Source organism: Podarcis gaigeae (assembly GCF_964106915.1).
Source record: "Podarcis gaigeae genome assembly, chromosome: 2".
Classification (NCBI taxonomy): domain Eukaryota; kingdom Metazoa; phylum Chordata; class Lepidosauria; order Squamata; family Lacertidae; genus Podarcis; species Podarcis gaigeae.
Genome location: NC_139679.1, coordinates 56,344,027 through 56,367,606, shown reverse-complemented (window position 1 = coordinate 56,367,606; position 23,580 = coordinate 56,344,027). Strand labels below are relative to the sequence as shown.

Genomic DNA, 23,580 nt, shown 5'->3' with positions numbered 1-23,580 from the left:
CTGCTGGCTGATAATTTCTTTGCTGGTGTGTTTACTGGCTAATAGCCCAGGCCCAGGGTGTTTGGCTAATGTTTTATCCATGGAAGCTAATTGTTGAAAATCTCTGGCTTTTGAAATGCATTATTAACCAGAGCTTACAGAAAGTAACAGATCTCCAGCTGAGAAAGGGAGGGGATAGACGGGGGGGGGGGGATGAGAAGTACTGTATAGCCACTTTGCAAAAGAATGAGACAGAGACTGACTACAGCTGTCGGCTGTCGGCCACCGCTTATGCTGTTTTATACTATAAAATGGACGCGGAAGTTCACAATAAGCTTGCACCGGAGGAGTCATACTACCAACCAGGCAAAAGCTCCACAGGTAAAGCGCTTTCTAGTTGGGGGAAATTGCCCTCGTGGGGGAAATTTCTGCCCTGCTTTGTCAAAAGGCAGAACGAGACCAACAGGCACAGAAAATACAGTAATTGTATTTCAGGCTGCTATGGAACGCAGGGGCCAAAAAGAAGGAGGGGAAACAGAAGGTGACGCCCCTTATGAAAAGGACCTCTTTTCTGTGTGTGGAGCCGAGGCCAGAAGAAACGTGGCTTGTGGTTGTTTGCAAAGGACTGCTAGGCTCAGTCCCCACTACCTCTCTGTGCCAAAAACATGCCTCAAGGGGCCTGCTTAATTGGTTCCCTGCAGAGAAAATGGCTGGGTTCCCTTCAGTGTTTAGCAACAGGTTTACGAGAAATGCCCTTGAGCAACCCTCGCCTTCCCCTCCCTTGGAGGTTGTGCCTTTAAGAAGGCGGGAAAGAGCGAGGGCGGCGGTGGGAGGACGCGCACATACACACATATATATATATATACACACACACACACAAACAAGGAGCTCCATGCGGTTTGACAGAACTCTGGCCCCGCCCTCCCCCGCCGGCCTGTCATCGCAGGGACATCTTTTCTCCCTTCCCTTTTCTTTGCCCCGCGAGCAGGCGCCGCGCTGATTGGCTGCGGCGGGCGCGAGAGGGGCGGGGCTGCGTTCTGAGGAAGGGGGGAAAAGAGAGGGGGGAAAAAACAAAACCCAAACACCGCCCCCCCCACTCCGCCTCCTGACGACGCGGTCGGGGAAAAAAAGATGCCCCGCGTTCCAATGGGGAAGTGGAGTCTCCCGGCGGATCCCGGATGCCGTCGCTGAGCTGAGGAGCCGCTGCTAGAGGCCGCGCGAGAGACCCCGCCGGGCGCTCTTATCTTACGCGGCGGGGGCAGCAGCAAGAGCAGCACTGGCCGGGTCGAGGGAGAAGAGGCAGAGAAGGACCCGGCAGCAGCAGCGGTCGCCTCGCCTTGAATTTGCAGCGTGCTTGGGAGCTCTCGCCATGAGCAGTCCTCGGGCGGCGGCAGCGGCAGCGGCAGCGGCATTTGCTACTACTACCGCGGCGGCAGCAGCCACAGCAGCAGCAGCAGCAGCACCGCCCCCCTCTTCCAAACGGCTCCTGTCCTCTCCCTCTGGCATCTGAAGCAGCTCCTCCTCGGTGCGAAACCTTGCCTGACCTGCTTGCTCTTCATCATCATCATAACCATCATCATTTCAGTTGTTTTGCCTCGGGGGGGCTCTGAGAAATCTGACCTCCCGGGAGAGCAGAATAAAGGCTGCTCGCTCAGTGGGTGAATATTTTAATTTTGTTGAATGAACTGCATATACTTTCAATTTTTACAAGCTGTTTTGTTTTGTTTCTGAAGCGTTTTGGGAAGGACGGTTCATTCCCTGTGTGTTGCTTTTCCCCAGCTGATTTGCTTTTTGCAAAAGGTTTCGTTTTGGAAGGGCTCTGAAAAAAAGACACACACATCCACCCCAGAACCATGGGTCTACCTGCCTTGGAATTTAGTGACTGCTGTTTGGACAGCCCTCAGTTTCGAGAGAGGCTGAAGTCTCATGAAGCTGAACTGGACAAGACCAACAAGTTCATCAAGGAGCTCATAAAAGATGGGAAGTCGCTCATTGCAGCCCTTAAGAGTGAGTGACAATCTCCCTGTGGTGTCAGGCGTCTGTATGGCAAGGGGGAATGATGAAGGGGTTGTGGTTGTTATGGTGTCTTAAATCAGAAAGGGAAACCGTGAATCAGATCTCAGTAGTATTAGAATCCTTGAAATTTCACCTGCATTGGTATAGCACAGGTAGAGAGAAAAGCATGTGAAAAAACAATTAAAAACCCACACAGAGGGCAGAGGAAAATCTGGCTGTTTAATACCAGACTATAAACCTAATGAGAGAGTTCATATTCTGTAGTTAATGGCTATGCTTCTCTTAGGAACAGCAGTATTAATGTGAATTTCTGAGCATGTGTACAGTGCACAGGTGTTGAGGGAAGATAAGAACAGCCTTTCGTTATATAGTGGCATTATATAAAAAGCAGTCTGATTGTAGACTAACTGGCTTTTTTGCTTTTGTTATACAGTTTTAAAAGCATGTCTGCTATTGTTGACTGATCATTGGACTCCACCTGGCCCTTTTGTGAAAGTGAAAGGCCTGTGTGTATAACAATTCAAAGAGAACTGATGGTGTACAGCAAAGATGGGGGACTTTTTTTTCCAGCTCAAGGGCCACATTTCCTCATTGAGCAACCTTATGGGGGTCATAGTCCAATGGTGGTCATGACCAGGGGAAAACCTGGAAGGAGCAGTGGGTGTGAATGTACAGTAGCTTACATTCCAGCAAGAGATTTTTACATGCATGTACACCCACCTCTCTCCATCCTCATTCAGGAAAGCAAATGGCATTATTGGACTTCAAGGGCATATTCTTGCCAGGCAAAAACACACAAGGGTGCAAAGTGGGGCTCTTTGTGAGTATTGCCTAAGTGACAGCCCCAAGAGCCAGAGTAAGAGGGGCTCGAAAGGTTGCATTTGGCCCCTGCCCCAAGGTTTCCCACTGCTGTTTTATAGACTGGGCTGTTTGGCTTAAAAACAGTTGTATTTCCCTCTATCTCTAGCACTTGGCAGAGCTGTCCTTGCATCTGAAATTCTTCAGTCACAGGATATTGTTGCGGAATGGTGGAGGGCAGAGTACCAGGAAAACAAACGTTACAGGCGTTATGTGCACTCACTTGGAATTTCCATGGAAATCTTAAAATCACTTGGGTTCTCTGTTAATTTCCAAGAGTGGAAAACTAGCAGAACAATGGTACTAGCTTGTAAGCATCTAAATTGTGTGAACTTTTAAGAACACTTAAGAATATATTCTTTAATGCTACTAGGCCATGTCCCCCAAATAACTTTACTCCCTATGGTTGTTGACCCTTCTCTTCAAAATTCCAGAGGCATTCATGTACACAATTCTTTCCCTCAAATAATTCTGGGTGCTGGAGTTTAAGGGTTGCTGGGAATTGTAACTCTGTGAGAGGTGAAATACTGTGCCCAGAATTCTTTGCAGGAAAGAGTGAGCTTCGAATGTGCTTTAAAGGTATAGTGTGTACACAGCCTTTGAATTCATGATCTTGAGACACAATTTGTGTACGTGTCTGCTGAAATGGTTCATTCTGAAGCAGTCCAGCGGTGTGTACTGAGTGGTGGCCTGCTGTTTGGTCTGCTTCTTTGTGAGCCAAAGGCAAATAATTGCACTCCTATGATGAGCTCTTTGAAAGAATGAATTGTACTAAACATGCCTTGAGGGCTTTGTCTGTCTCATCACTGGCATTGTTTGTGCTCACTTGCTTGTCATTGATAATGACATAGCATTCTTGGGAAATGTATGTGTATGGCAAGGCACAGGAGAACCTGCCTACCTGAGAGAGTTGCTCAGAAGGCCCCAAGCGATAAAATAGTCTCCTTGTAGGCAAAGTCGTAATCTTATATAGATCCTGCAGAATTCAATTGTTGAACTTAAGCCCATTGAGATAAAGGTGTGTCGTAGAATCTGACTGTTGCAGCCAGCAAAATCCCAACCTGTTGGGAAGTGTGATTTTGGGGAATGAAGTCTTTTGAAAACTAGAGGCTGGCAACAGTATTTGATGCCTGCGATGACTTTCTATTAGCTAGTAACTTTGTAACTGTGCAATAGTATTGATACACCTTGGCCTTGATTTTGTAGAAGTGTGTACATCTGTACACTCCAAGTTACTGAATGAAATCCTGGAGCAGGATTACAGGTTGGATAGGAGAGACTCCCTTACATCTCTTTGCCCTGCCCATTTTTTTCTGATGCTGATTTACCCCTCACATGGCTCCATTCCTTTGATTCCATGGAATCTGGAGTTTCTTATATCTAAGAAGAACGTATGTATCACACCATTGGGCTTTTGACCATTTGAGTGAATTGCATTTGTTTTTCTTCATGTGTTTATGGAAAACAAGTTACAGAAGTTGTATCAGTTATCTGAACACAATAGGTAACAGCCTACGGGTCCAGAATTGACTCTTTGCTGCCCATTATCTCACTAGAGTTTTACTCTTGTATGTTGGACCAGTATTATACGTATCAGTGGGAAGGAAGGATACACTCCCACCCTTCTCCCAAAGGCCCTCTGGAAGATTGTGGAGTAGGATGTGGGGAGCTGCTGAAAAGTAGAGGAATTTGCTCAAAACCAGACTTGACATTCTAAGAGAAGTTGACTTAAGGAAGCTCATGGAAGGAAAGTTTCCCACCATCCTCTCTGTGCATTTTCAGAAGCCTCCCCCCCCAGCAGCCCCCGCTCTCTAGAGCACCTTTGGGGAGGTGTGGCCTGAACTTCCTTAAGTTAATTTAGGATCCAAGCCAATATGTTGACATTTTTATTACCTAAACAGAGATCCAAGCAAACCATCTGTAATCTTGTGGGGGCCATTATTGTGCTGACGTATTTATAAGAGTATGGTGAATGATTGGTAATGTGATAGGTGTGCAGCGTTAATGGCTGGCTAACCAAATAATGCTATACAACTTCACTTGCTGCTGTTTCTGCTGCCGACTGCATCCTAGGCTAAGGCAAGCAGTTCAAGTATTTTGCTATAACTCTTTTAGGGCCTCCTCAGAACTGTCTCCATTCCACCTGACGGCACCAGAGGGAGACAGAGAGGGCCCCCTCCATCAGCCTGTGTGGGACCGGCTGCCATTTGGCTCATCCCTACTTGGGATGGGCCAAAAGGATCTGCCAATCCTTGAACCTGGCGGAAATGTGCAATGTATTTGTGTAGGAGTCTAGTGAGTACAGGTGAATGTGTGGCACTGGGGGTGTGGCATAATATAAATTTGACAGTTATGAAATCATTTCTGGGTTCTGCTATGTGGTTATTTCTACGCTTATTTGAAAGCACAGTTCCAAGAGCCCCTTTAATTTCATTTTAGCTTCTGTTTCCGAGACCTTCCAGCCATGCTGGTTGAACAGATGTATGCTTTTATTTTTATTGCTTTGCAGGGGTTCCTTTGGGACAAAGCCTTGTGCTGACAGATATCAAGATGCTGCCACGTGACATGATGCTGCATTCCCACTTGACAGGGCAGCTTGGGAGCTTTGCATGCCTCAACTTATTTTTGGCTCCCACTAGCATGCATTGAGTTGCTCATCCAAGAAGGAGGGCAGCTGGCCTGACTATTCATGGCCTGTGCTCTTTGGGATTGCAGTTGTAGGATTGCTCAGAAGCATCCAGCTGTAGCTGTGAAGTTTATTTCACGACCCTTCCTCCCACTTTTGGGCCACATTTGAAGTGTGCAAGCTCTGTGCTGCTTTTTTTATCTGAAATCTCCTCATAGAGGTCCTGATCATGCCTGTTCAGAATTTTACTTTGAACTTGTCTTTTTATATTTTGAATGGAGAGCATAGCCACAATTTCGCCAGCTCGTGACCAGCAGTATAATCGCAGCCTTTGTGTTTTTCCACATGTGAGAGATTGCTATCTGGTTTAGAATTAGCATCTTATTGTGGCATAAACTGCCTGCAGTTCCACAGAATTCTTTCTGGTAAGATAATGGGACATAAAACTTGTGATATTTGAAATAGCCTGCGGTTCTAATAAAGTCCTCGGAGCATTCTGGAACTTTACAAATTGTAGGTCTCTTCTACTTGGAACTATCTGCATAAATACCCTATTCATTATTTAATTTTTATTCTTCTTAATAATTATATTTATTTGTCACTTTTTACATGAAGCCATTTCAAAGTGAATCACAATGTAAGAATAAGAATAACAGTAAAACCAATCCTAATAATAAAACACAACCCTAATATGTTTATCCTTTTATTAATGTACAGGAGTATTCTCCTTCTGTAGATATTCCACTTGTCCCCCATGTCCCAAAATTCAGATGGGGGTGGGGGGGGCAACCCCCAATTTCTGGGTGTGAAAATCAAGATTCAAAGAGCTCCAAGAATCTGGACTCGATGCCATAGAATTTTGTGCAAGCATCCTACCAGTTCACTACTGTTTGACCTTTGAATTTCAGGCCCAATATATCCTCTCTCTAGGCTCTGATGTGTTTGAGGATGAGACATATAGCTATCTTGGCAGTTCTTTAGATTTCTTGTTTATGACGTGACATAATCTCCAACATAGATGCTATATGCTCAAATTAAGCAAAGTGAGAATGTGGAGGCTGAATTAGGAATGAAGTTGACTCACAGCTCGACTTTTCTAGTGTGGTTGGACAAGCCTGTTGTATATGAGCTGTACAGTGGTACCTTGGCTTAAGAACAGCTTAGTTTATGAACAACTTGAATTAAGAATACTGCAAACCCAGAAGTAGGTGTTTTGGTTTGTGAACTTTGCCTTGGAAGCAGAAAGGTTCCGCTTCCTGTTGAGTGTAAATTGAGTCCCCCGCTGCTATCGGAAAGCGCGCCTTGGTTTAAGAATGCTTTGGTTTAAGAATGAACTTCCGGAACAGATTAAGTTTGTAAACCAAGGTACCACTACCAGCCTTTTTGTCTTTGACTATTAGTGCTTTTTCTCTCAAGATAGTACAAGTTCTGCACTGAACAGCTCCTGATGAACCAAGATGTAGAGAACAAATAGGACAGTCAAATTACTTTAAAAATAGTGTATTAGTTGCCGTATCTGCATTGAGGGATATTTCTTAAGGCTTACTGAGGTTTGATGTATAAGGAGCAGCCTTTGAATAATAGGGCTTGTGGCATTTTCCTCTCGTCTCCATTTATCACTTCCTTGATACTCAGAGTGGCCTGTTCTTCGTCAACACATGTCCTTCTTCTTTTGCTCATAATGACATGTGTAAATTATTCAGAACATTTTGCAAATGCTAAGCTCCAAGTGAGACTCAGAGATGAAATGTGAATAGTGGGTGTTGAAGATTAACAAATATGACAAGCAGCAGCAGGGAACAGTCTAAAAAAGGGCTGGGCAACTCAGTCAAGCACCCAAAGGCCACATTGGAAATGCGTAAAGAGCCGGGCTTGTTATGAAACAGATGTTGCCTTACATTATTTTTGCTGCAGACTTGCAGATGACCTTGTAGAAGTCATTAGCCCACAAAAAGCACTAGCCTGTCTGCCCACCCATACATGCCAGTGTAAATGGTGTGAAATTTTAGTCCTGATCCTGAGTCCCTGGGTTGGCCGCTGTTGCACTTGGAAGAAAGGGGAACTCCTTTTCTCAGCTGCATTCTCTAAGGAATGGAGGTTCATGCTGCAAACAAACAACCAGCCGTCAACCCACTCATAAACTTTCTTCGTCTCTGCAGCAGGTGGGATTTGGATCAGTGATTTCTGCACTGTTGGTTACCTCCAATGCAGAAGAGCATGTCCAAAAGAGAGATTCATGAAGAAACACAAGGTGGTGCTCCACTGAAAGCAGGCAATACTGCTGCATCTCTGCATCAGGTGTAACAGGTGACAGCTAAATACATTACAGCAGTAGGGGTGGGTTTCAGTTAAGTTGTTGTGTACATAGAATGAGGGCTCCTCATGCAATGGGATTTCCCTCATCTCCGGTCTCTGAGTGTCCCCTGCCCCCTCTAAATCTGCTCTGGAGGGTTGGAGAAACCCCAGATCAGGTTTAAGGGGCATGGGAGAGGGAAGTCCTGTTTCATGATTGGACATTGTTCCCTATGCACATACTCCACTGAGCACTACACTGAGTTCTATCCTTGATTCCAGCCCCCCCCTTACACTTTGAATGTTTTTGGGTGTGAGATTTGCAGTCCTTTGTAGTGCATTCTGCTGTTTTAACACACAAACTAGTTTGCACAAGTACTTTTGATTTTAAATTGAAGGTTTCCAGATAGCTGACTGTCAGGAGAGAATAAAAACCTCTGCATGAATTAATGTTCCAAGGTAAATCTTCACTGGTGGAGTGGAGTAGTTCTAATCAGTTATTTTCTCTTGCCAGGGGTTAGGATTGCATCTTAACCCCTTTTCTAAACCAAAAGGCCTAAATGTTGTAACCTTTTTTCATAGGGAAGTTCCTTGATAACTTTATTTGCCCTTTTCTGCCCAAATGAGAATGAGGAGCCAAATACTTTCATCTAGTCTTTTTGGGTTTTCCCCCCATTATATTTTTGTTGCGTTAATGCAGTTGGTAACTCCAGATTTTATTTTTTTTAAAAGCTTTTTGCATTTTTAACATTTAAGGGGAAAATATATTTTCTTCCATCACCGTTCTCAGCAAGTTTCTGAACACATTGCACTGACTTGCACACATGCTACTATTAAAGGAGCAGAGCTATCCTCCAAGACCAGGTTCTGCTAGCCTTGTATCTACAAGAATGAAAGTTCTGGCATGGCAATGGGAAGGAGTAAGATACCCAGACCCAAATGTGAATGTACAGGGCAGATGCTTGTTCTGTTAGTAGCCTTAAGACCAACTGGTCCAAACTCAGCAGCCAATTCTTCTGTGCTTTAGGAATAGAAAGTGCACTGACTTCACTGGAAACTTTTACATTGAATGTTCTGTTGAATTAAATGGGACACAGATGGGAATTTCCATTGGAGAGCAGATTCCTGATGGATTGTTCTCCATCATAGTACTGTTTCAGAAAGGAAGACTTCAAATCTCTTTTCTGCACTCAAGTGCACAGGAAGTAGGAGAAACCATCCATGTATGTACCAATCAAGGTTCCAGGTATAAGGCATGCATGGAGGTCCGCGCTGCTGTGTCACAGACCATTATGGCAAGGCAAGATCATCACCCAGCAAACTGTGTTTGCTTGAACTGTTCCTGCCTGGAATTTGTGGCAGATCTGCATGGTGGCAGTTTGAACTGCAAATGTCTACAGATGTCATATTATGAAACTAGGCTGTTCTTGGAGCCAACCTGTCCTCCTGTGATCCATTATCCCACAACCTCCTGCTCAGATCCTGCCAAGCTTGCTAGATAATCAGTGTGGTAAACTGGACAAGGGTCTGACCTAATTCTTATGATAGTTAAACATCTAAAGCCCCTTCTTAAAACTTGTATTTGCTGCTGTTTTAAAATCAAACCATTCCTTCTGCCTTTCCTATGAGTGCAGACTTAAGCTTCATCCCCAACTAGGGTTAATTTTGTTCTAAATTAAAGGGATTTGTTTTATGCTCTGATCATGCTACATTACTTCCCCCCTTCTGCTTTATCTTTTGCTGTTCATGCTTAGCTAGATTCCAGCCTACGACTGATTGTTGAATATGTGGGTGACGGTTAGCACAGATGAGAATGAACCATTATGCAGGTTTTGTGTATTACAGCAAAAAAACCCCAACACCTTGCATGCACAATTCCCACCTGTTCTGAGTTCATCATCATCAAAGGGTAGCATTTTTCCTAGGTTTTCTGAATAATGGGATTTTAATCCTTTTGCAAACCTTCCTTTTTGAATTCACTGCAATAATCTACAAATTGCAGCACTGTGTCAGCAGAGAACACGAGTGCCTGCTCCGATCCCAGGCCTGCACAACTTGTAGCTAGTCATGTATGGTAGGCAGTCCACTGGGAGCTGCAAAACCTTCTGTTTGTTGTTGCTTCTCTAGGATTGCAAAGGTAGTGGAGGTTGTCAAGCACTAAGGAGGCCCTAACATATAGCAGATGGATTGTCTTTGGTTTGGTGGGTCACAAGTTTTGGAGGCCTATTCTAATGGCTGCTTTGCCAATGCAACAGCTTGTTAGGGTCCATAAGCCTTACGTTAATGTTTTCTTTTTTATTCCCATCTCTCCCCAGCAAGTATATTATTATGAAAAGAGAACCTGACAGCCATGTCCTACATAAGCCTTTTTGAGCAGTTTCCGTATCTGACATAATGCTTCGTATTCCTTTATGAGTGCATAGCAATGCTTTAGCTGTAACTTTTGCTGTTGCTTAAGGCCAGTTGATAAAAGTTCCACAAGGTCTAAGGGGAGTTGGGAAGTCCATTCCGCTCTGTTCCTGTGTGTGGTGCAGTGATGGTGAGTTCTGCAAGCAATACGGGATGCACTCTTATGATGGACACTCGGGAGCGAATGCAGATGTGCATTTGGAAAAAAGAAATACACACAAATTATGCTGGGAAAGGAAAGTTGCAACATCAAATCTGTGCTGGAATTGCAAAACTGTAGGTTGCAATGCACATCCCAGAGGAGTACATGGCAAATGGCTTTAAAGGATATAGATTACATTCAAAGACCTTGGCTTCACGTTATGTAACAGCTGTCAATGATTTAGGAATGGGGTTAATTTTCTACCAGAATCTCCACAGTCTCCCTTTCGTTCTGTTAATAGTAATGGAAGACTGCAGTTGTGGCTTTTGGCTTGGGTCCCACAGCAACCCCTTTTTGTACTCATCTATACCTGTCTTCCATCTCTTCCTGAACTACTTTATCAGTGTAGGCCAGGAAGGTAAGCCGAAAGGGAGGGAATGGTAACTAGGCTGAGTTAGGCCCACCTGTGCGCTTCCTGCTTTGAAGATCTCCCCAAACCCCTTGGCTCTGGAGAAAGTGCTGAGAGGGCTTTCAGAAGAGTGGTCTGCCTTGCCATCATAGTATATCCCAAGCACGATGTCACTGCCATCGGCATGGACTCAGCACCTCCCCTTACCAGTGAGGAGCCAATGGGTAGATCAGACAGTGAGCCTGTCCCCTTGTCTCCACCTCTGTCTCCAAGAACATGGAGCTGACCATGCTGGCATGAATAGACCTTGAAAACTGCCTACTGGTAGGAGTGCCTGCTTGCCCAGTCGTGATACTCAGGGAAGCAACTGCATAAATGTCTGCCCCCCTATTCTTCAGAAGGGGACCTTAGAGGGCCCATCAAGCGTTGGAACAACATCTTAGCTTATGCCCAGCCATGTATTGTGGAGCTCTGCCACACCTTATGATCTTGTAGCTTGGCCTTCGTTGGGACGCTGTGCTGATTTTTGGAATAAAGCTTTTTAATCACAGCACCCAAGTCAAGAGTGCAAGTTTTGAGTCAGCAAGTGGGAACAAGGAGAGTTGGCCTGAATAACAGAGGGCTTCAAACAAACGTTCTCCAAAAGTGCAATGCTGTTTTCTGTCGCCCACCCCATTATTTTTTTTACAACAATAGTTTGTATGAGAAGTTGAGCTTTCCTACGACTACATGGGTTATGTCTTTGGAACTTCTGCAGCTGTCTCTTACATCTGCCTGCCACATTTTCTTTTAAACCTCATGCCATCCCTAGGCAGTGTATTATGTGGGTTGGCTGCATCCTTTATGGCACAGTGCAGTGCTGCTTAATTGTCAGCCTGTCACCCCACTTAGCTGAGGCTTGTCACTGGTTAGCCACCAGTTGAGGAAGAAGAGGCCATTTCCTCCCTGTGGGTTGTGTGCCATGCAAGTCTGGCTTTGTAAAAGTATGTCTCAAATGATAAAAGAGTTCTGGCAGTTAATAAAAATGTTTGTTAACGAGTTTCATGGGAGTTTAAAAAAAAACTTAGGAGGAAAGCTTGTATTGTGTCGGACTAACACTTTAATTTTATGGTAGCATTGTCTTAATGTGGTAAGGCTTATGTAGTACCGACAAACAACAAGAAATATTGTGGCACCTTTTAACAAATTTATTATAGCATACCCTTTTCTAGAGTTGAATCCATCCTCCCCCAAACTGAACGTAACTTGTATTCCCAGATACTCAAGCACTTATACATATAAAATGAAATAGATCATGAATTGTTGTTACTGTGGACACTGACAATTCATATACAATACGTCAAATAAAAACAAAACTTGATTCCCTGGGTTTAAACCACACATCCTGCCTCTCCCCTCCCTTGCTTTATCTATCTTCTGGGAGCATGATTTGGGTGGAAGGAAAAAGCTGGGAGTGGCAAAAGAGAATGGGGAGGAGGGTGTGTGTAGGCAAAGGGAGCAGAGGGTGGACAGCCAGTTCCCTAATCTTACTCTTACAGCTGCATTCGCTTTTTTGAACATTCACTTGTCCATGTCATTTGAGTCCCACCAGCAATGCATTGTCAAGTGTTTGGAGGTCGTGTAGAGATGCACAGTAGTTTTGGTCCTTGGAGTCATACTCTCTCTTGGTTTAAATGAGATCTGGATAGATGGCTGGCTTGTGGGCTTTGATGTATATTGTCCATACCACATAACCACAACATGAATTCTAGACAAAGGGGTTTTTTTTGGAGGTGGTGATAGGTACTCTATGTGCCTGCTTTTTGGTTCGTCTCACTTCTGCTTTTAAATAAAAACAAGTTGCCTCATTTTTACTGGCGGAGCTTCCTCTTCAGCTACTCTCAGTGAAATAGTAGGGACATGATGCTATATCCTTTTTTCTTTTTTTAATATTGGTCCCATGCCAGGAACTGATTTTCTCATCCCTTTCAGAAGCAAAACAAAACTTTAGAGTGGGCTTAAGTGAAATGTCCCCTCACCCTGAAGAGTGTGGAGTATTAAGTGCCTTCATAGAAGGGGCCCATACCCATTAAAAGAACAATAAGATTGGTTGTCCCTCTTTCAATATATATTATATAAATAAATGAGGATAAGATAAATGCATCGCTTTGTGGGGAATTAAAATGTTGCATCTGTGCTTACCTGCCTGCCCTGCCTATATAGCAGGACAGATGTAGACTTACAAAGAAATGGAGTACAGTATGGGAAAACTGAATCATTAGAATGGTCTTTTCTGCCCAATTAAGTCCTAATTGCCCAATTTTATGATGCATTGCTCATGGAGGTGCCTTTATCAGCTGGAAGGGAGCACCAAATTTCAAAGGGATCTTTTTTATGTGTGTCTTTTCCAGGAAATAAGCAACACATTGTGGCACCTTAAAAGTTTTAACAGGCATATTGTGACATAAGTTTTTTCCTGGGCCAGAATCCACTGGAAACATGGATAAAGTGGCCACCTACCTAAGTATATACTGGTATGTACCCTGAATTAGAGAGTCAGGAAAATGCTTGTCAGAAAGTGACACTGAAAGGAGTCGTAGCGCTATGAAGGAGTCTCAGAACAACTCGCAACCCCCTTTACAAACTACGGTTCCCAGGATTCGTATAAAACTGCTATAAATGGATAGTGTGCAGGTGAGCTGTGTGCAAGCTGGTTTCTCAGGAACTCAGTTCTGACACCTCTCTGGTGGGCGCCATTGCCATTATAAGAGAACAAGGGAGGAGTTCATGGTGAGTTCCAGTACCTCTTTTTGTAGAAAAATAGCACTGTATAAAGCCCTTTGCATATTGTACTGTATCACAGTATTAAAGCTGATGCTTCTGCCTTTTTCTTTAGTACGTGCAACTGCCCACTGTCCTAGGGAAGCCACTTTTAAGGTGTCTTCTAGCTTCCTGCAATCCTTGGTTGTGCAGACTTGACTGGAGACAGATGACGAGTGGCTTTTCAGACATCCAGCTTTTGTCAAGCAGCAGCAGTATTTCCTTCCTGTGCTTCCCACTTTTAGCAGAGATTTTTATTCCTGCCTTCAGGGGATTACAAGTCTTGCAGGCTTCTATTCAGTAGTTAAAATACACATCTAATGTGGGATGTATTCAAGCCCCACTGTGGTAGGGCAGTTCTAGCGTTAGGTCATATGAGGAACTGCCAATGTAAATGTACCTTTCTACTGGGATTGGTTATTAGCTAATCAAAAAAGCCTGTAATCATCCTGTTAACAGCCTGTAATTGTAACTCTGCATCCTTTCTAGTGCCTTAACATAAGAAGAAATAGCTGGATCTGGTCTCTTGGGGTGGAGGAGGGGGGAGGCTTATTAGAGGGGGAAGAATTACCTCATATTTGGCAGTTTCAGTAGTGAGAGCTTTTTATTTTATCTTAAACTTGCAGCTGGTGATGAGGGAAATTCACTGGTAGCTGGGCATCATCAAAGGCAGCGGAAGGTGGAGAGGCCAGAAAATGTAGCAGAAGATTTCCTCCTTTTAACTAAAGTTGCTGCTTACTGGACTTGAAAGTTGCTTGGGATGAGAAGGATTTGTTTGTACAGACTCTTTTCATATAGGTACCACCACAGAGATACTTAAAATCACAAGGGGGGGGGGGAGAAAAGCAGGTGGGTGGTAGGATGAGGCTGTCCTGCCTACCTAGGCAGGACATTAAGCTTGAGGTCCCCTTCACAGGGTACATTTTTAGGTGCACACAACTACGACACCTACACGTACGTTTTTTTTTTGTCATGCAGGTAACACTCATTGGGGAAAGGTGACTGGTTTCATCTTACAGTGGATACACTTGGTAGAGGGGGGACGTGGGTGGCGCTGTAGTCTAAACCACTGAGCCTCTTGGGCTTGCCGATCAGAAGGTCATCGGTTCAAATCGCCGCAACAGAGTGAGCTCCCGTTGCTCTGTCCCAGCTCCTGCCAACCTAGCAGTTTGAAAGCACGCCAGTGCACTTAGGTAAATAGGTACTGCCGTGGGGGGAGGTAAATGGTGTTTCCATGCGCTCTGGTTTCCGTCACGGTGTTCCGTTGTGCCAGAAGCGGTTTAGTCATGCTGGCCACATGACCCGGAAAGCTGTCTGTGGGCAAACACCGGCTCCCTCAACCTGAAAGCGAGATGAGCTCCGCAACTCCAGAGTCGCCTTTGACTGGACTTAACCGTCCGGGGTCCTTTACCTTTGTACCTACACCTGGTAGCAGAGCCAGGCTTGCCGTAATGTGTGAAATGTCCCTTTAATCTGCTTGAGTCTTGCAACTCTTGACCCACACTCCCTGCAGCTCCAGGGTGCGCTGGAGGTACTGATTGCAGTGTGTGTGTGCGTGTGCGCGCGCTGGCTGAGATGGGTTGCTCAAGTTCTGCTTCTTATAGGAACCAGGAACTGCAGGGCTAAAAACAGGATGCTGGGAATCTGCCTCTCTGGACCAAAGCATGATTTCCTTTGGATGTCTAAAAAATGTCTTTTAAAAAATCTAATCTTGGAACTGCCTCTCGTGCTCAAGCATAGGATATAGGAACCTTCCTCCCACAGGTTCCTGGCTGCGAACAAGATGGAGTTGAGTCAGCTGTGCTGATTGAAACCCCCAGTAAGCCCCACGCACAGAAACATCATGAGTCAGGCCCTTTAGAAAGGGACATTTCATGGGAAGCTAGTGATATATGCATGCTTACTTTCTGGCTTGTGGTGCATTTAATTTTGCTAACTTTTCTGTCAAACCATGAAGGTTATTTAGCAGCTTCTTCAGAGTCTCAGTCCTTGAACTTTTGCCATGGAATACTGTTGTCCTAGAGTAATATGTCGTATTAGATTCTTTTGCTTCAGAGAGAGATTTTTCTATCCCTATTTGGTTATGATGGTGTTGTGGACATTGCAAAGTTCACTACGCATCAGCTGTGACTTGCATAATACTAATCTGACTTTTTGTTCATAGTTGTTTGGTCAAAAGCTTGCAAGGAGTGTTAATTCTTAATCAGGTTCCTGCCTGAAAGGCAAGAAACTGTATCGTATTCCTGAATAAGCCCTTTGCATCATAGAATTGGAAGGGACCCCAAGGGTCATATAGTCCAACTGCTGCAATGCAGGAATCATAGATAAAGAATCTCTGACAGATGGCCATCCAATCTTTGCTTACGAACCTCCAGTGAAAGGGAGTCCACTACTTTCCAAAGTAGGCCGTTCCACTGTCAGACATCTTTTACTGTCAGAACGTTCTTCCTAATGTTTAGTTGGAATCTCCTTTCTTGTAATTTTAATCCAGTGGTTTGGGTCCTACCCTCTGGAGCACCATTCCTCATAAGGCTTGGTTTCCAGATGCTTTATCATGAGTCCCATCCCACCATGTTTCAGCAATGTCTATTACAGTGGTACTTCTAGTTATGAACTTAATTTGTTCCAGAGGTCTGTTCTTAAACTGAAACTGTTCTTAACTAGAGGTGTGCTTTCGCTAATGGGGCCTCTTGCTGCCACTGCGCCACCGGCACACAATTTCCGGTCTCATCCTGGGGCAAAGTTCTCAACTCAAGGTAACTCTTCCAGGTTAGCTGAAGCGTTTGTAACCTGAGGCGTTTGTAACTCAAGGTACCACTGTATATCATATTTGGCATTCCCAAGTTTATATTTTTTGTTTCCCATGCTCTGTATATTAGTATAGAGACAGTTGAAACCGTGAGTCATTCCCTCCAGCTACTTCCTTATTGGTTTTTTGCTGCCTGATAGTAGGTTTCTGTTCCACTGCCCCAGTTTCCTGTACACCAGTGATGTTATTATCCCAAGCACTTGATGTCCCTCTGTCCTCTGAAATATTATCTCCCTCCCTCTCACAATTCAGTTTAAAGCTCTCTTAGCAAGCACATTCTTGCCAGCTCCTGAATTGGAGATCTGTTGCGGCAGTGTTTCTCCAATTTGTCTCCCTAGCTATTGTTGGACTACAGTTTCCATCATCCCTAGCTATCAGGGCCAGTGGTCAGGGATGATGGAATCTGTAGTCTAACAACAGCTGGAGACCCAATTTTGAGAAACATTGTTAGGGGAAGTAGATCTACAATCTTTAAGTGAAAGTAAACTTAAAACAACTTTAAGTAAACTAAAACAACTTTAATCCAGGATACTGTACTAAACAACTCACAGATCTTTCATACCACCACATTGCTTCTCCAAAATACTTCCCCAAAGTGAGTGTTGCCAAGCTAACTATGTGATTATGCAATGGCTGGCTATATTTGGGTGGGGCTGGGGATGAGTGGTAGTCATTCACTGCCTTCTGCAATGTGTTAAACTGGGATTTCCCTGCCAGTTATCTGGCTATGTGTAGAGCCTGGAGAGAGGGAAAGTGATAGACATGACAAACTTATATGCTCTGGCTCCTTTTCCTGTTGTAATTTCACAGACTTCTTCAAATGTTGCTTTCTGCATCTTTCTGTGAACATTTGGCTCTGGTGCATTATTTTATGTTGACCTTTCTAGTCTCTTGAGTGGTTTGCAGTTGTGACTGCATAATTAAAGAGCAGATTGATTAATATATATATTAAATTTTCACATGATCTTAGCTAAATGTTTTCCAGCTGGTAACATATAACATAGCTTTTGGTCTTTTCTGTAGAGTCAGGTGATTCATAAAAGTAGAATCAACAGGACTGCCAAGCTTCAAGAAAGGTGTGCTATACCTGCAGGACCTTACCTGTAGTGGTGGCGATACTGTATCAGATGCTTGTGTTCTCATCAAATTTGAGGTTTGCACGAGGCATTTTATTATGTCGCTTTGGATCAGCTATGTTTTCTGTCCAATATTTGTCAACTGTTTGAGTGCAAGTTCATCATCCACAGAGTGCAATGCTGATTCATTCTATGTTCATGCTGATAACATGCAAAGCCGTAAAGTGACTGGAGCAAAACACTAGCTGAGGGATAGTTAAAAAGTCATTTGAGATACCTTTTGGTTATGGAAATGCAAATGATCATTTAACTAGTAGCCTGCTAGCATTCCTTTCTCAGACGTGTTCTTTTCAGGAATGGCGATCTTGGAAATAATTCTGTTGACTTTTAAGGCGGGGTGGAAATCTGTTCAGTAAAATCTCTGGGCAGGGGCAGTTTCCATTGTGTCGGTAGCGTGGGGAGAACGTCTCTTTTGTGCAAACCCTTCTTCTCACCCTGCAAAACAACTGCAAGGATGTGCCAGCGAGTGTAAGCAGCATAGCTTAAACTGGAATCAGTCTGTGCTCCTTCTTCTGTTCTCTTTCCCTGCCAAGTCCAGCAAGGAGTAAAGTTCCCAGCAGCGAACAAAGGCGGCAGAACCAAACTTGTTTCTACAGCCTTGGGTGTGACTTCCTGGAAATCCCCTGCATGTTCCATCAGGTCAGGCCAAACAGTGGAACAGGTTAAAGGACTGCTGGTTGTCCTTCCTGTGAACCTAGATGTGGCTGGATCTTTGCATGAAACAGAATGAGGTGCAAATGAGGTGGTGACGTCTTGAGGTGGTAAGACAAACCGTATTACTTAGTCTGCAAGTGAGGGAGGCCATGTTTAATGTTCCCCATAGCTCCCTCTTTTTCTACCTACAGGGTTATTTTTACCTAAGGCAGACTTCAAAAAATGTCCTCCTGCAGTCTGAAATGATACAGATCACTTTGCCACATCATCATTTCAGACTGCAGGTAGGGAAACCACATTTTTGTTATGTATATATATTTAAAACAAAACTTAACAAAAGCAAGTGGTGCTGCTTTTCTTATAGCACTGAGGTTTGTTTTTTTTTTTAAAGGGAAACACCTTTTCTAAATAAATAATACTTACTACCTGGAGTCTGAAGTGGTGTAATCTACTTGACATTCTGCTACATCGTTTGGCTGGGCTAGTGGAGCATCCCTGTGCCTCATTGGCATAGACGTTCTCTGTTGCTGCAGAGAGCAGTACTAGTGGAAGCTGCATTGAAGCAGATTTCTTCTAAGCATTCTAACAAGAGCTTTTTGACAGTGGAATAGCCTGCTGTGGGCGATAGTGGCCTCCCCTTTGCAGGAGCTATTTCAGCAGATGTCTATTAGGCATGCTGCAGTTGCAGCCTACATGGAGCAAGGGGATTGGAACAGATGACCCTCCAGGGTCCATTCCAACTCTTCGATTCATTTAATCAGAGAGTCTTGGAGATAAGCGCTCTGTGTTAAGCTTGATAACCTGTAGCTTCTCAGTTAAAATAACGTGTTCAAACTTTGACAGAGTCTAGTGAAACATATATCCAGTATGTTGAGTTAGCTGGTGCAAAAGAGCAGAAGTGACTCTCCTAAGATCTCAAATATTACTTATACTGTGGGAGTTTAATTGGTACTTCTATAGTTTGGTAACTGGCTATGTCAGATTTCCTCCTATATTGAAACAGGAAACTGCCTATCTATTTTTACAGCCATGCTGGGGGCATTTTCAAGGCCCAAGATAGATCATCTTTGATGTTAAAAACTGCTCTGGTTATCTGTCTTGAAGGCACCAGTGCTTTTAAATTTTTATTTTAAGACCCGGTGTTTTTGAACTGAAGTGTGTGGCAAAGCCTCTTTTACAGCAAATACAGTAGCATCCTGTTCATAGCATCTTTGGCTACCTTTCTACCCTGTTGTGGTGGACGCACTTCTTTGGTTCTCTTTTATGCCTGTTAATTGCATGGAGCAACAAACCAATTATATCTGCAGTGTGATGAATAGGACTAGTATGGCCTTCTGCGGGTGGAAGTGACGGGAAGGTGGGGGTGGGGTGGGGTGGAAGCTGTACCAAAATCTGTACAGCTTGTTCACTTCAGCACTTCTAATGAATCATCTGTCCCTTTCTCCGCCACGTCTGAGCAAGCTGTCACAATGAAAGCTGTTACCAGCAAAACCGACTCTGCTTTCTTACTTCGCTTTCTTGGGTTGTGTTCCTTGGCGGCAGCAGATGATTAAAACTTAATCCCAGAGACCTCAGACCTGTTTCCTGGGGAATTGCAGGAGGAAGGGAGAAAGGTGACTTGGAATAACTTTTTTTCCCCTCTTGCAAATCAGTTTTAGTGTTGGGATAGCTACTAGGTGAGAGTTCATGGACTGCTCCCACCACTGCTGTGACCCTAGAAAGTTTAGGGAGTGGGGGAAACTTAAGGCTTGAGACCTTCCTATTACATGCAGGAAGTTGCATGTTTTTAAACAGCAAATTAGGATTTCCTTTCAGTTTGTGGGTGCTAGATGAGCCAGCAGCCTGTATGGTTCCTGCGTGCTAAGCTGTTGGGCAAAACTGTGCTACATATGGTGTTAAGAAGTATGTGAAATATTGTGGTGGGGTGGGGCGGGGCAGGGAACAAAGAGAATTAATGAAAACAGGAGAGCTGGGGATAGGAGGAATTGCAGATTCATTTTCCTTTGCCTTAATCACAATTTAAGACACATGGCTTTTGATGTATCCATCAGAATTTTGCATGAAATTTTTGATGGAGCCTGAATAAAGCCATAATGATCAGCTTATTTTAAAAATAGTTTTATACATTTAAGGGAGTCCTGTCCTCTTATTTTTCATTTAAAGTAGCACCCCCCCTCCCTACTAACTGGTGCCCTTAAAAGTAATTTGTGGTTTGGGTATCGTATACGTATTGGTAAATGGATGCCAGAAAATCACTGCATTCAGATATCACCATACACCATGGCATGATACATGTTTGCATGTATTATATATTAAAAAATCCCCATCTCCTCTCTTGAGTGATGCTTAGAGACTTTCCTAAACTTCCTGTTCCTTGCTTCTAAATAGGCCATTGTCTTGTTATCCTTTCCTATTTCTACATTGGAAGAAAGTCCCACTAGCGTGCCGGAAATTCTTAATTTTTGAGGGCCTTTATGGTGATCATATTAACTATTTACTTGTATAATTAGTCCTGTTCAGTTGCATAACTGTCCTGTCTGCTCCCTCAGCCATATGGAAACTTCTTGCTACTCGGCTGTGTATTACAGGAAATAAAGACATTTTCGGTCCGTTTCTTGCAAGAGAGGGGAGGCGGGAGAGGAAGGAAGGGTAATTTTCCTGTGTTCCAGTCAAGGCTTCTGCTTCTGAAATGTATTTTGCCAGTTCTTTTATTTTGTAACCTTTAGGGCATCCATCAAAACTAGTCTGCTAAGTGCTTTCCTCATTAAGCTTATTAGGGCTGCTTTTGTACCATGGAGCTAGGGATGAATGGCATAGCCAACACAATGTCCTCCAGATGTTCAGGACCAGAACTGCCAACTGATCAATGAACATACAGGCTGGGGCTGATGGGTGTTGGAATGCACGACAGCCAGGGGCCACAGATTCCCCAACACTGCTTTGCAAACTTCACTGGAGGTGCTTCCCATTGAACTCAATGTGACTTCCTTCTGAAGAGGCATGCACTGGCTATTTCTGGTATAGTTGGAGATGAACCTCATACAGGACTATATTAAATTTGGTTCTCTTAATGTTCCAAAGCTGGAAATCCCAAAATACACCTTATCCTAAAAGTTGCCAATTAACAATGCTAACATGGCTTTTCATATTAGGTTGGCTTGCATGCTCTGTTTGATCCTAACAACAACAACAACAACAACAACAACCCATCTCGAGCAGCCATAGTTTGAAAGTCTGGGAATGTTCTATGGGATGGTGGCATGCTTGTTCCCTCTCTTGGTTTGAATGGCAACCACCTCAGCTATGTCCAACTCAACTTTGGTCATTGCAACTGTGGTAGAAAAATTAAAGCAAAGTATTTCAGTAATCAAAACAGTTTCTGCTAATAATTAGGGCATTGATCTCTATTCTGATTCTTCATGCGCCAGAACTGTTGTTGCTGCAGCTCTGTTACTCAAGGTTAACAAGGTAAACACAAGGAGGCATCTTCAGTTATTTGGGATGGGGAATCAGTGGTTTATTTTCCACTTGGTGAAGACAGGCCCTTATCTATTTATTTTACTAGGAATCTGAAAGTTTACTTTACTATATACCAGAATTCTGGCATACTACGTGGATTCATTCTACCAATTGATGGAGGAGGATAGGTGGGTTGTAATTTTTAGGGGAGACATAGTTGGAGAGGGATCTATCTGTTGATTTTTCGCTTATCATCGCTCACCTGGTAACATTTCCATATTGCTAGGGGTCATCTTGGAAGCTTAGCTGTGGGAAAAACCATTTAGAGGGCCTTTTCAGCAATGAAATAAGTACGCTATGCAGGCACTGGTTCTCCCTTGCATCTAACCCTGCCCACCACTTGTGTTACCCAGTTCCAGCATGCACGTTCTTAAGTTTTGGGCATGCTTGGTTTGCGCCTGCCTCTGCATAGACAGTTTTATTGATCATTCTGAATGGCCTGCTTGAAAATAACGTTTCATCCCTTCTGCTTTCTAGGTTTCTGACTTGAGAGAGAATGTGACCATAGATAGTGGTGTCTGAGCTGCACAGCACGCCTGCCACTTCCAGTTAGTTTCACAGTAGTCACAAGAGATTACTGCATACCGGTATATTGTTTGAGTATGTTTAAAAGCACAGCCTCTTTCAGAATCTTCTTGAATAACACATTTTACACTAAGGGAGGAAAATAGATGAAACATTTTTTTCTGGAAGGCTGTAAAGCAGTAGGGCTGAAACTATGATTCAGAAGAGAAGGTATCCAGCAAGAAGCAAAAGGTGGCTAAGACAGGAATCCTATGGACACTTATTTGTGAGGAAACCCATTGAACTAATCAGGTTGATTCCATTGGGTGACAACAAAGTTCTAGTATTATGAGAGAGGGAGAAGAAAATCTCTCTACAACATGAGTCATTTTATAAGCTTCCCATCATATCCCCACATAGTCGTTTATTCTCTCCCGCCTGCCCTCAAAACAAATGCTTTTAGCATTTGGGAACAATGTGGAAAAATGTGGTGGTGTTGATGATAATGATAATGCCTCTGTACTTCCCCAACAGCTTGGGAACAATTCAGGAAGAGGTGATGGTAATGACTATGACTCTACACTGGGTTTCCCCTCAACAGCTTTTGACCAATACCTGCTGTATGTCATGCTGCTGAAACAGGAAAAAGTTGCCTTATCCTTTCCTTCATATTCATCTGAGACCCTTCTCAGTATCTGTCTGCTCCAGATTGCACTTCTTTTTCCATGTGTGGTAGGAAGAGTTGCCTCTGGAGCTAACCTTGATTTTTCTTTGAAAGCAATATTCTGGCTCATTCCCTTACAGAAGCTCCTGATGGATGCAAGTAAAGTTGTTTAATAGCCTTCTCAACATGTTTAGGTCTATGAAAAATGTAGCAGGTAGAATGGAACAAGAAATCAACTTCTGACAGTGGTAAAGGTAAAGGTAAAAGGTAAAGGACCCCTGGACGGTTAAGTCCAGTCAAAGGAAACTATGGGGTTGTGGCGCTCACCTCACTTTCAGGCCGAGGGAGCCGGCCGGATCCCCTGCCCAGTGTTGAGAGTACGTAACTATAACTACCATCTGATGTGAAAGGGGCACTAAATTATATCTTCCAGAGCAACGTTTGGCTAGCATAGACTGTTTAATGTATATTGCCTTCACTAGGAATAGAATACCTCATTGTTTGTTGTTACTAGAGTGTGTCCTATGACTTTGCATGCAGTTTCTTTGACATGCTTGAATTAACTAACCATAAAATTGTACTCAGAAGAGCCAACCAGTTTATCAAAGGGAAAATTTGTATCTCAGTGACACTCAAGCCAGGGGTAATGGCTTGATTAACAGGTCAAAGCCTACTGTACCTTCATAACATAAAATCATAGACTCGTAGAGCTGGAAGGGACAACATGGGTCATCTAGTCCAGGAATCTTCTGCCCAATGTGGGG

At 43.7% G+C, this 23,580-nt stretch overlaps 1 protein-coding gene across 10 annotated transcripts in view; it reads left to right on the top strand.

Annotated features, from left to right (window-relative positions):
* Positions 1-264: 264 nt before the first annotated feature.
* Positions 265-23,580, top strand: part of ARHGAP26 (Rho GTPase activating protein 26) — a 199,368-nt gene continuing 176,052 nt past the window's right edge. For 2 of the 10 annotated variants that reach the window (XM_083728264.1, XM_083728266.1), the window contains exon 1: positions 1,059-1,986. In XM_083728264.1, coding sequence (XP_083584390.1) covers positions 1,833-1,986 — 154 coding nt within the window. In that variant the 5' untranslated portion in view covers positions 1,059-1,832. Of the gene's footprint in view, positions 361-1,023; positions 1,987-18,180; positions 18,237-23,580 lie in introns of those variants that run through there. The other 8 variants (XM_083728260.1, XM_083728267.1, XM_083728256.1 and 5 more) reach the window with 7 other exon arrangements.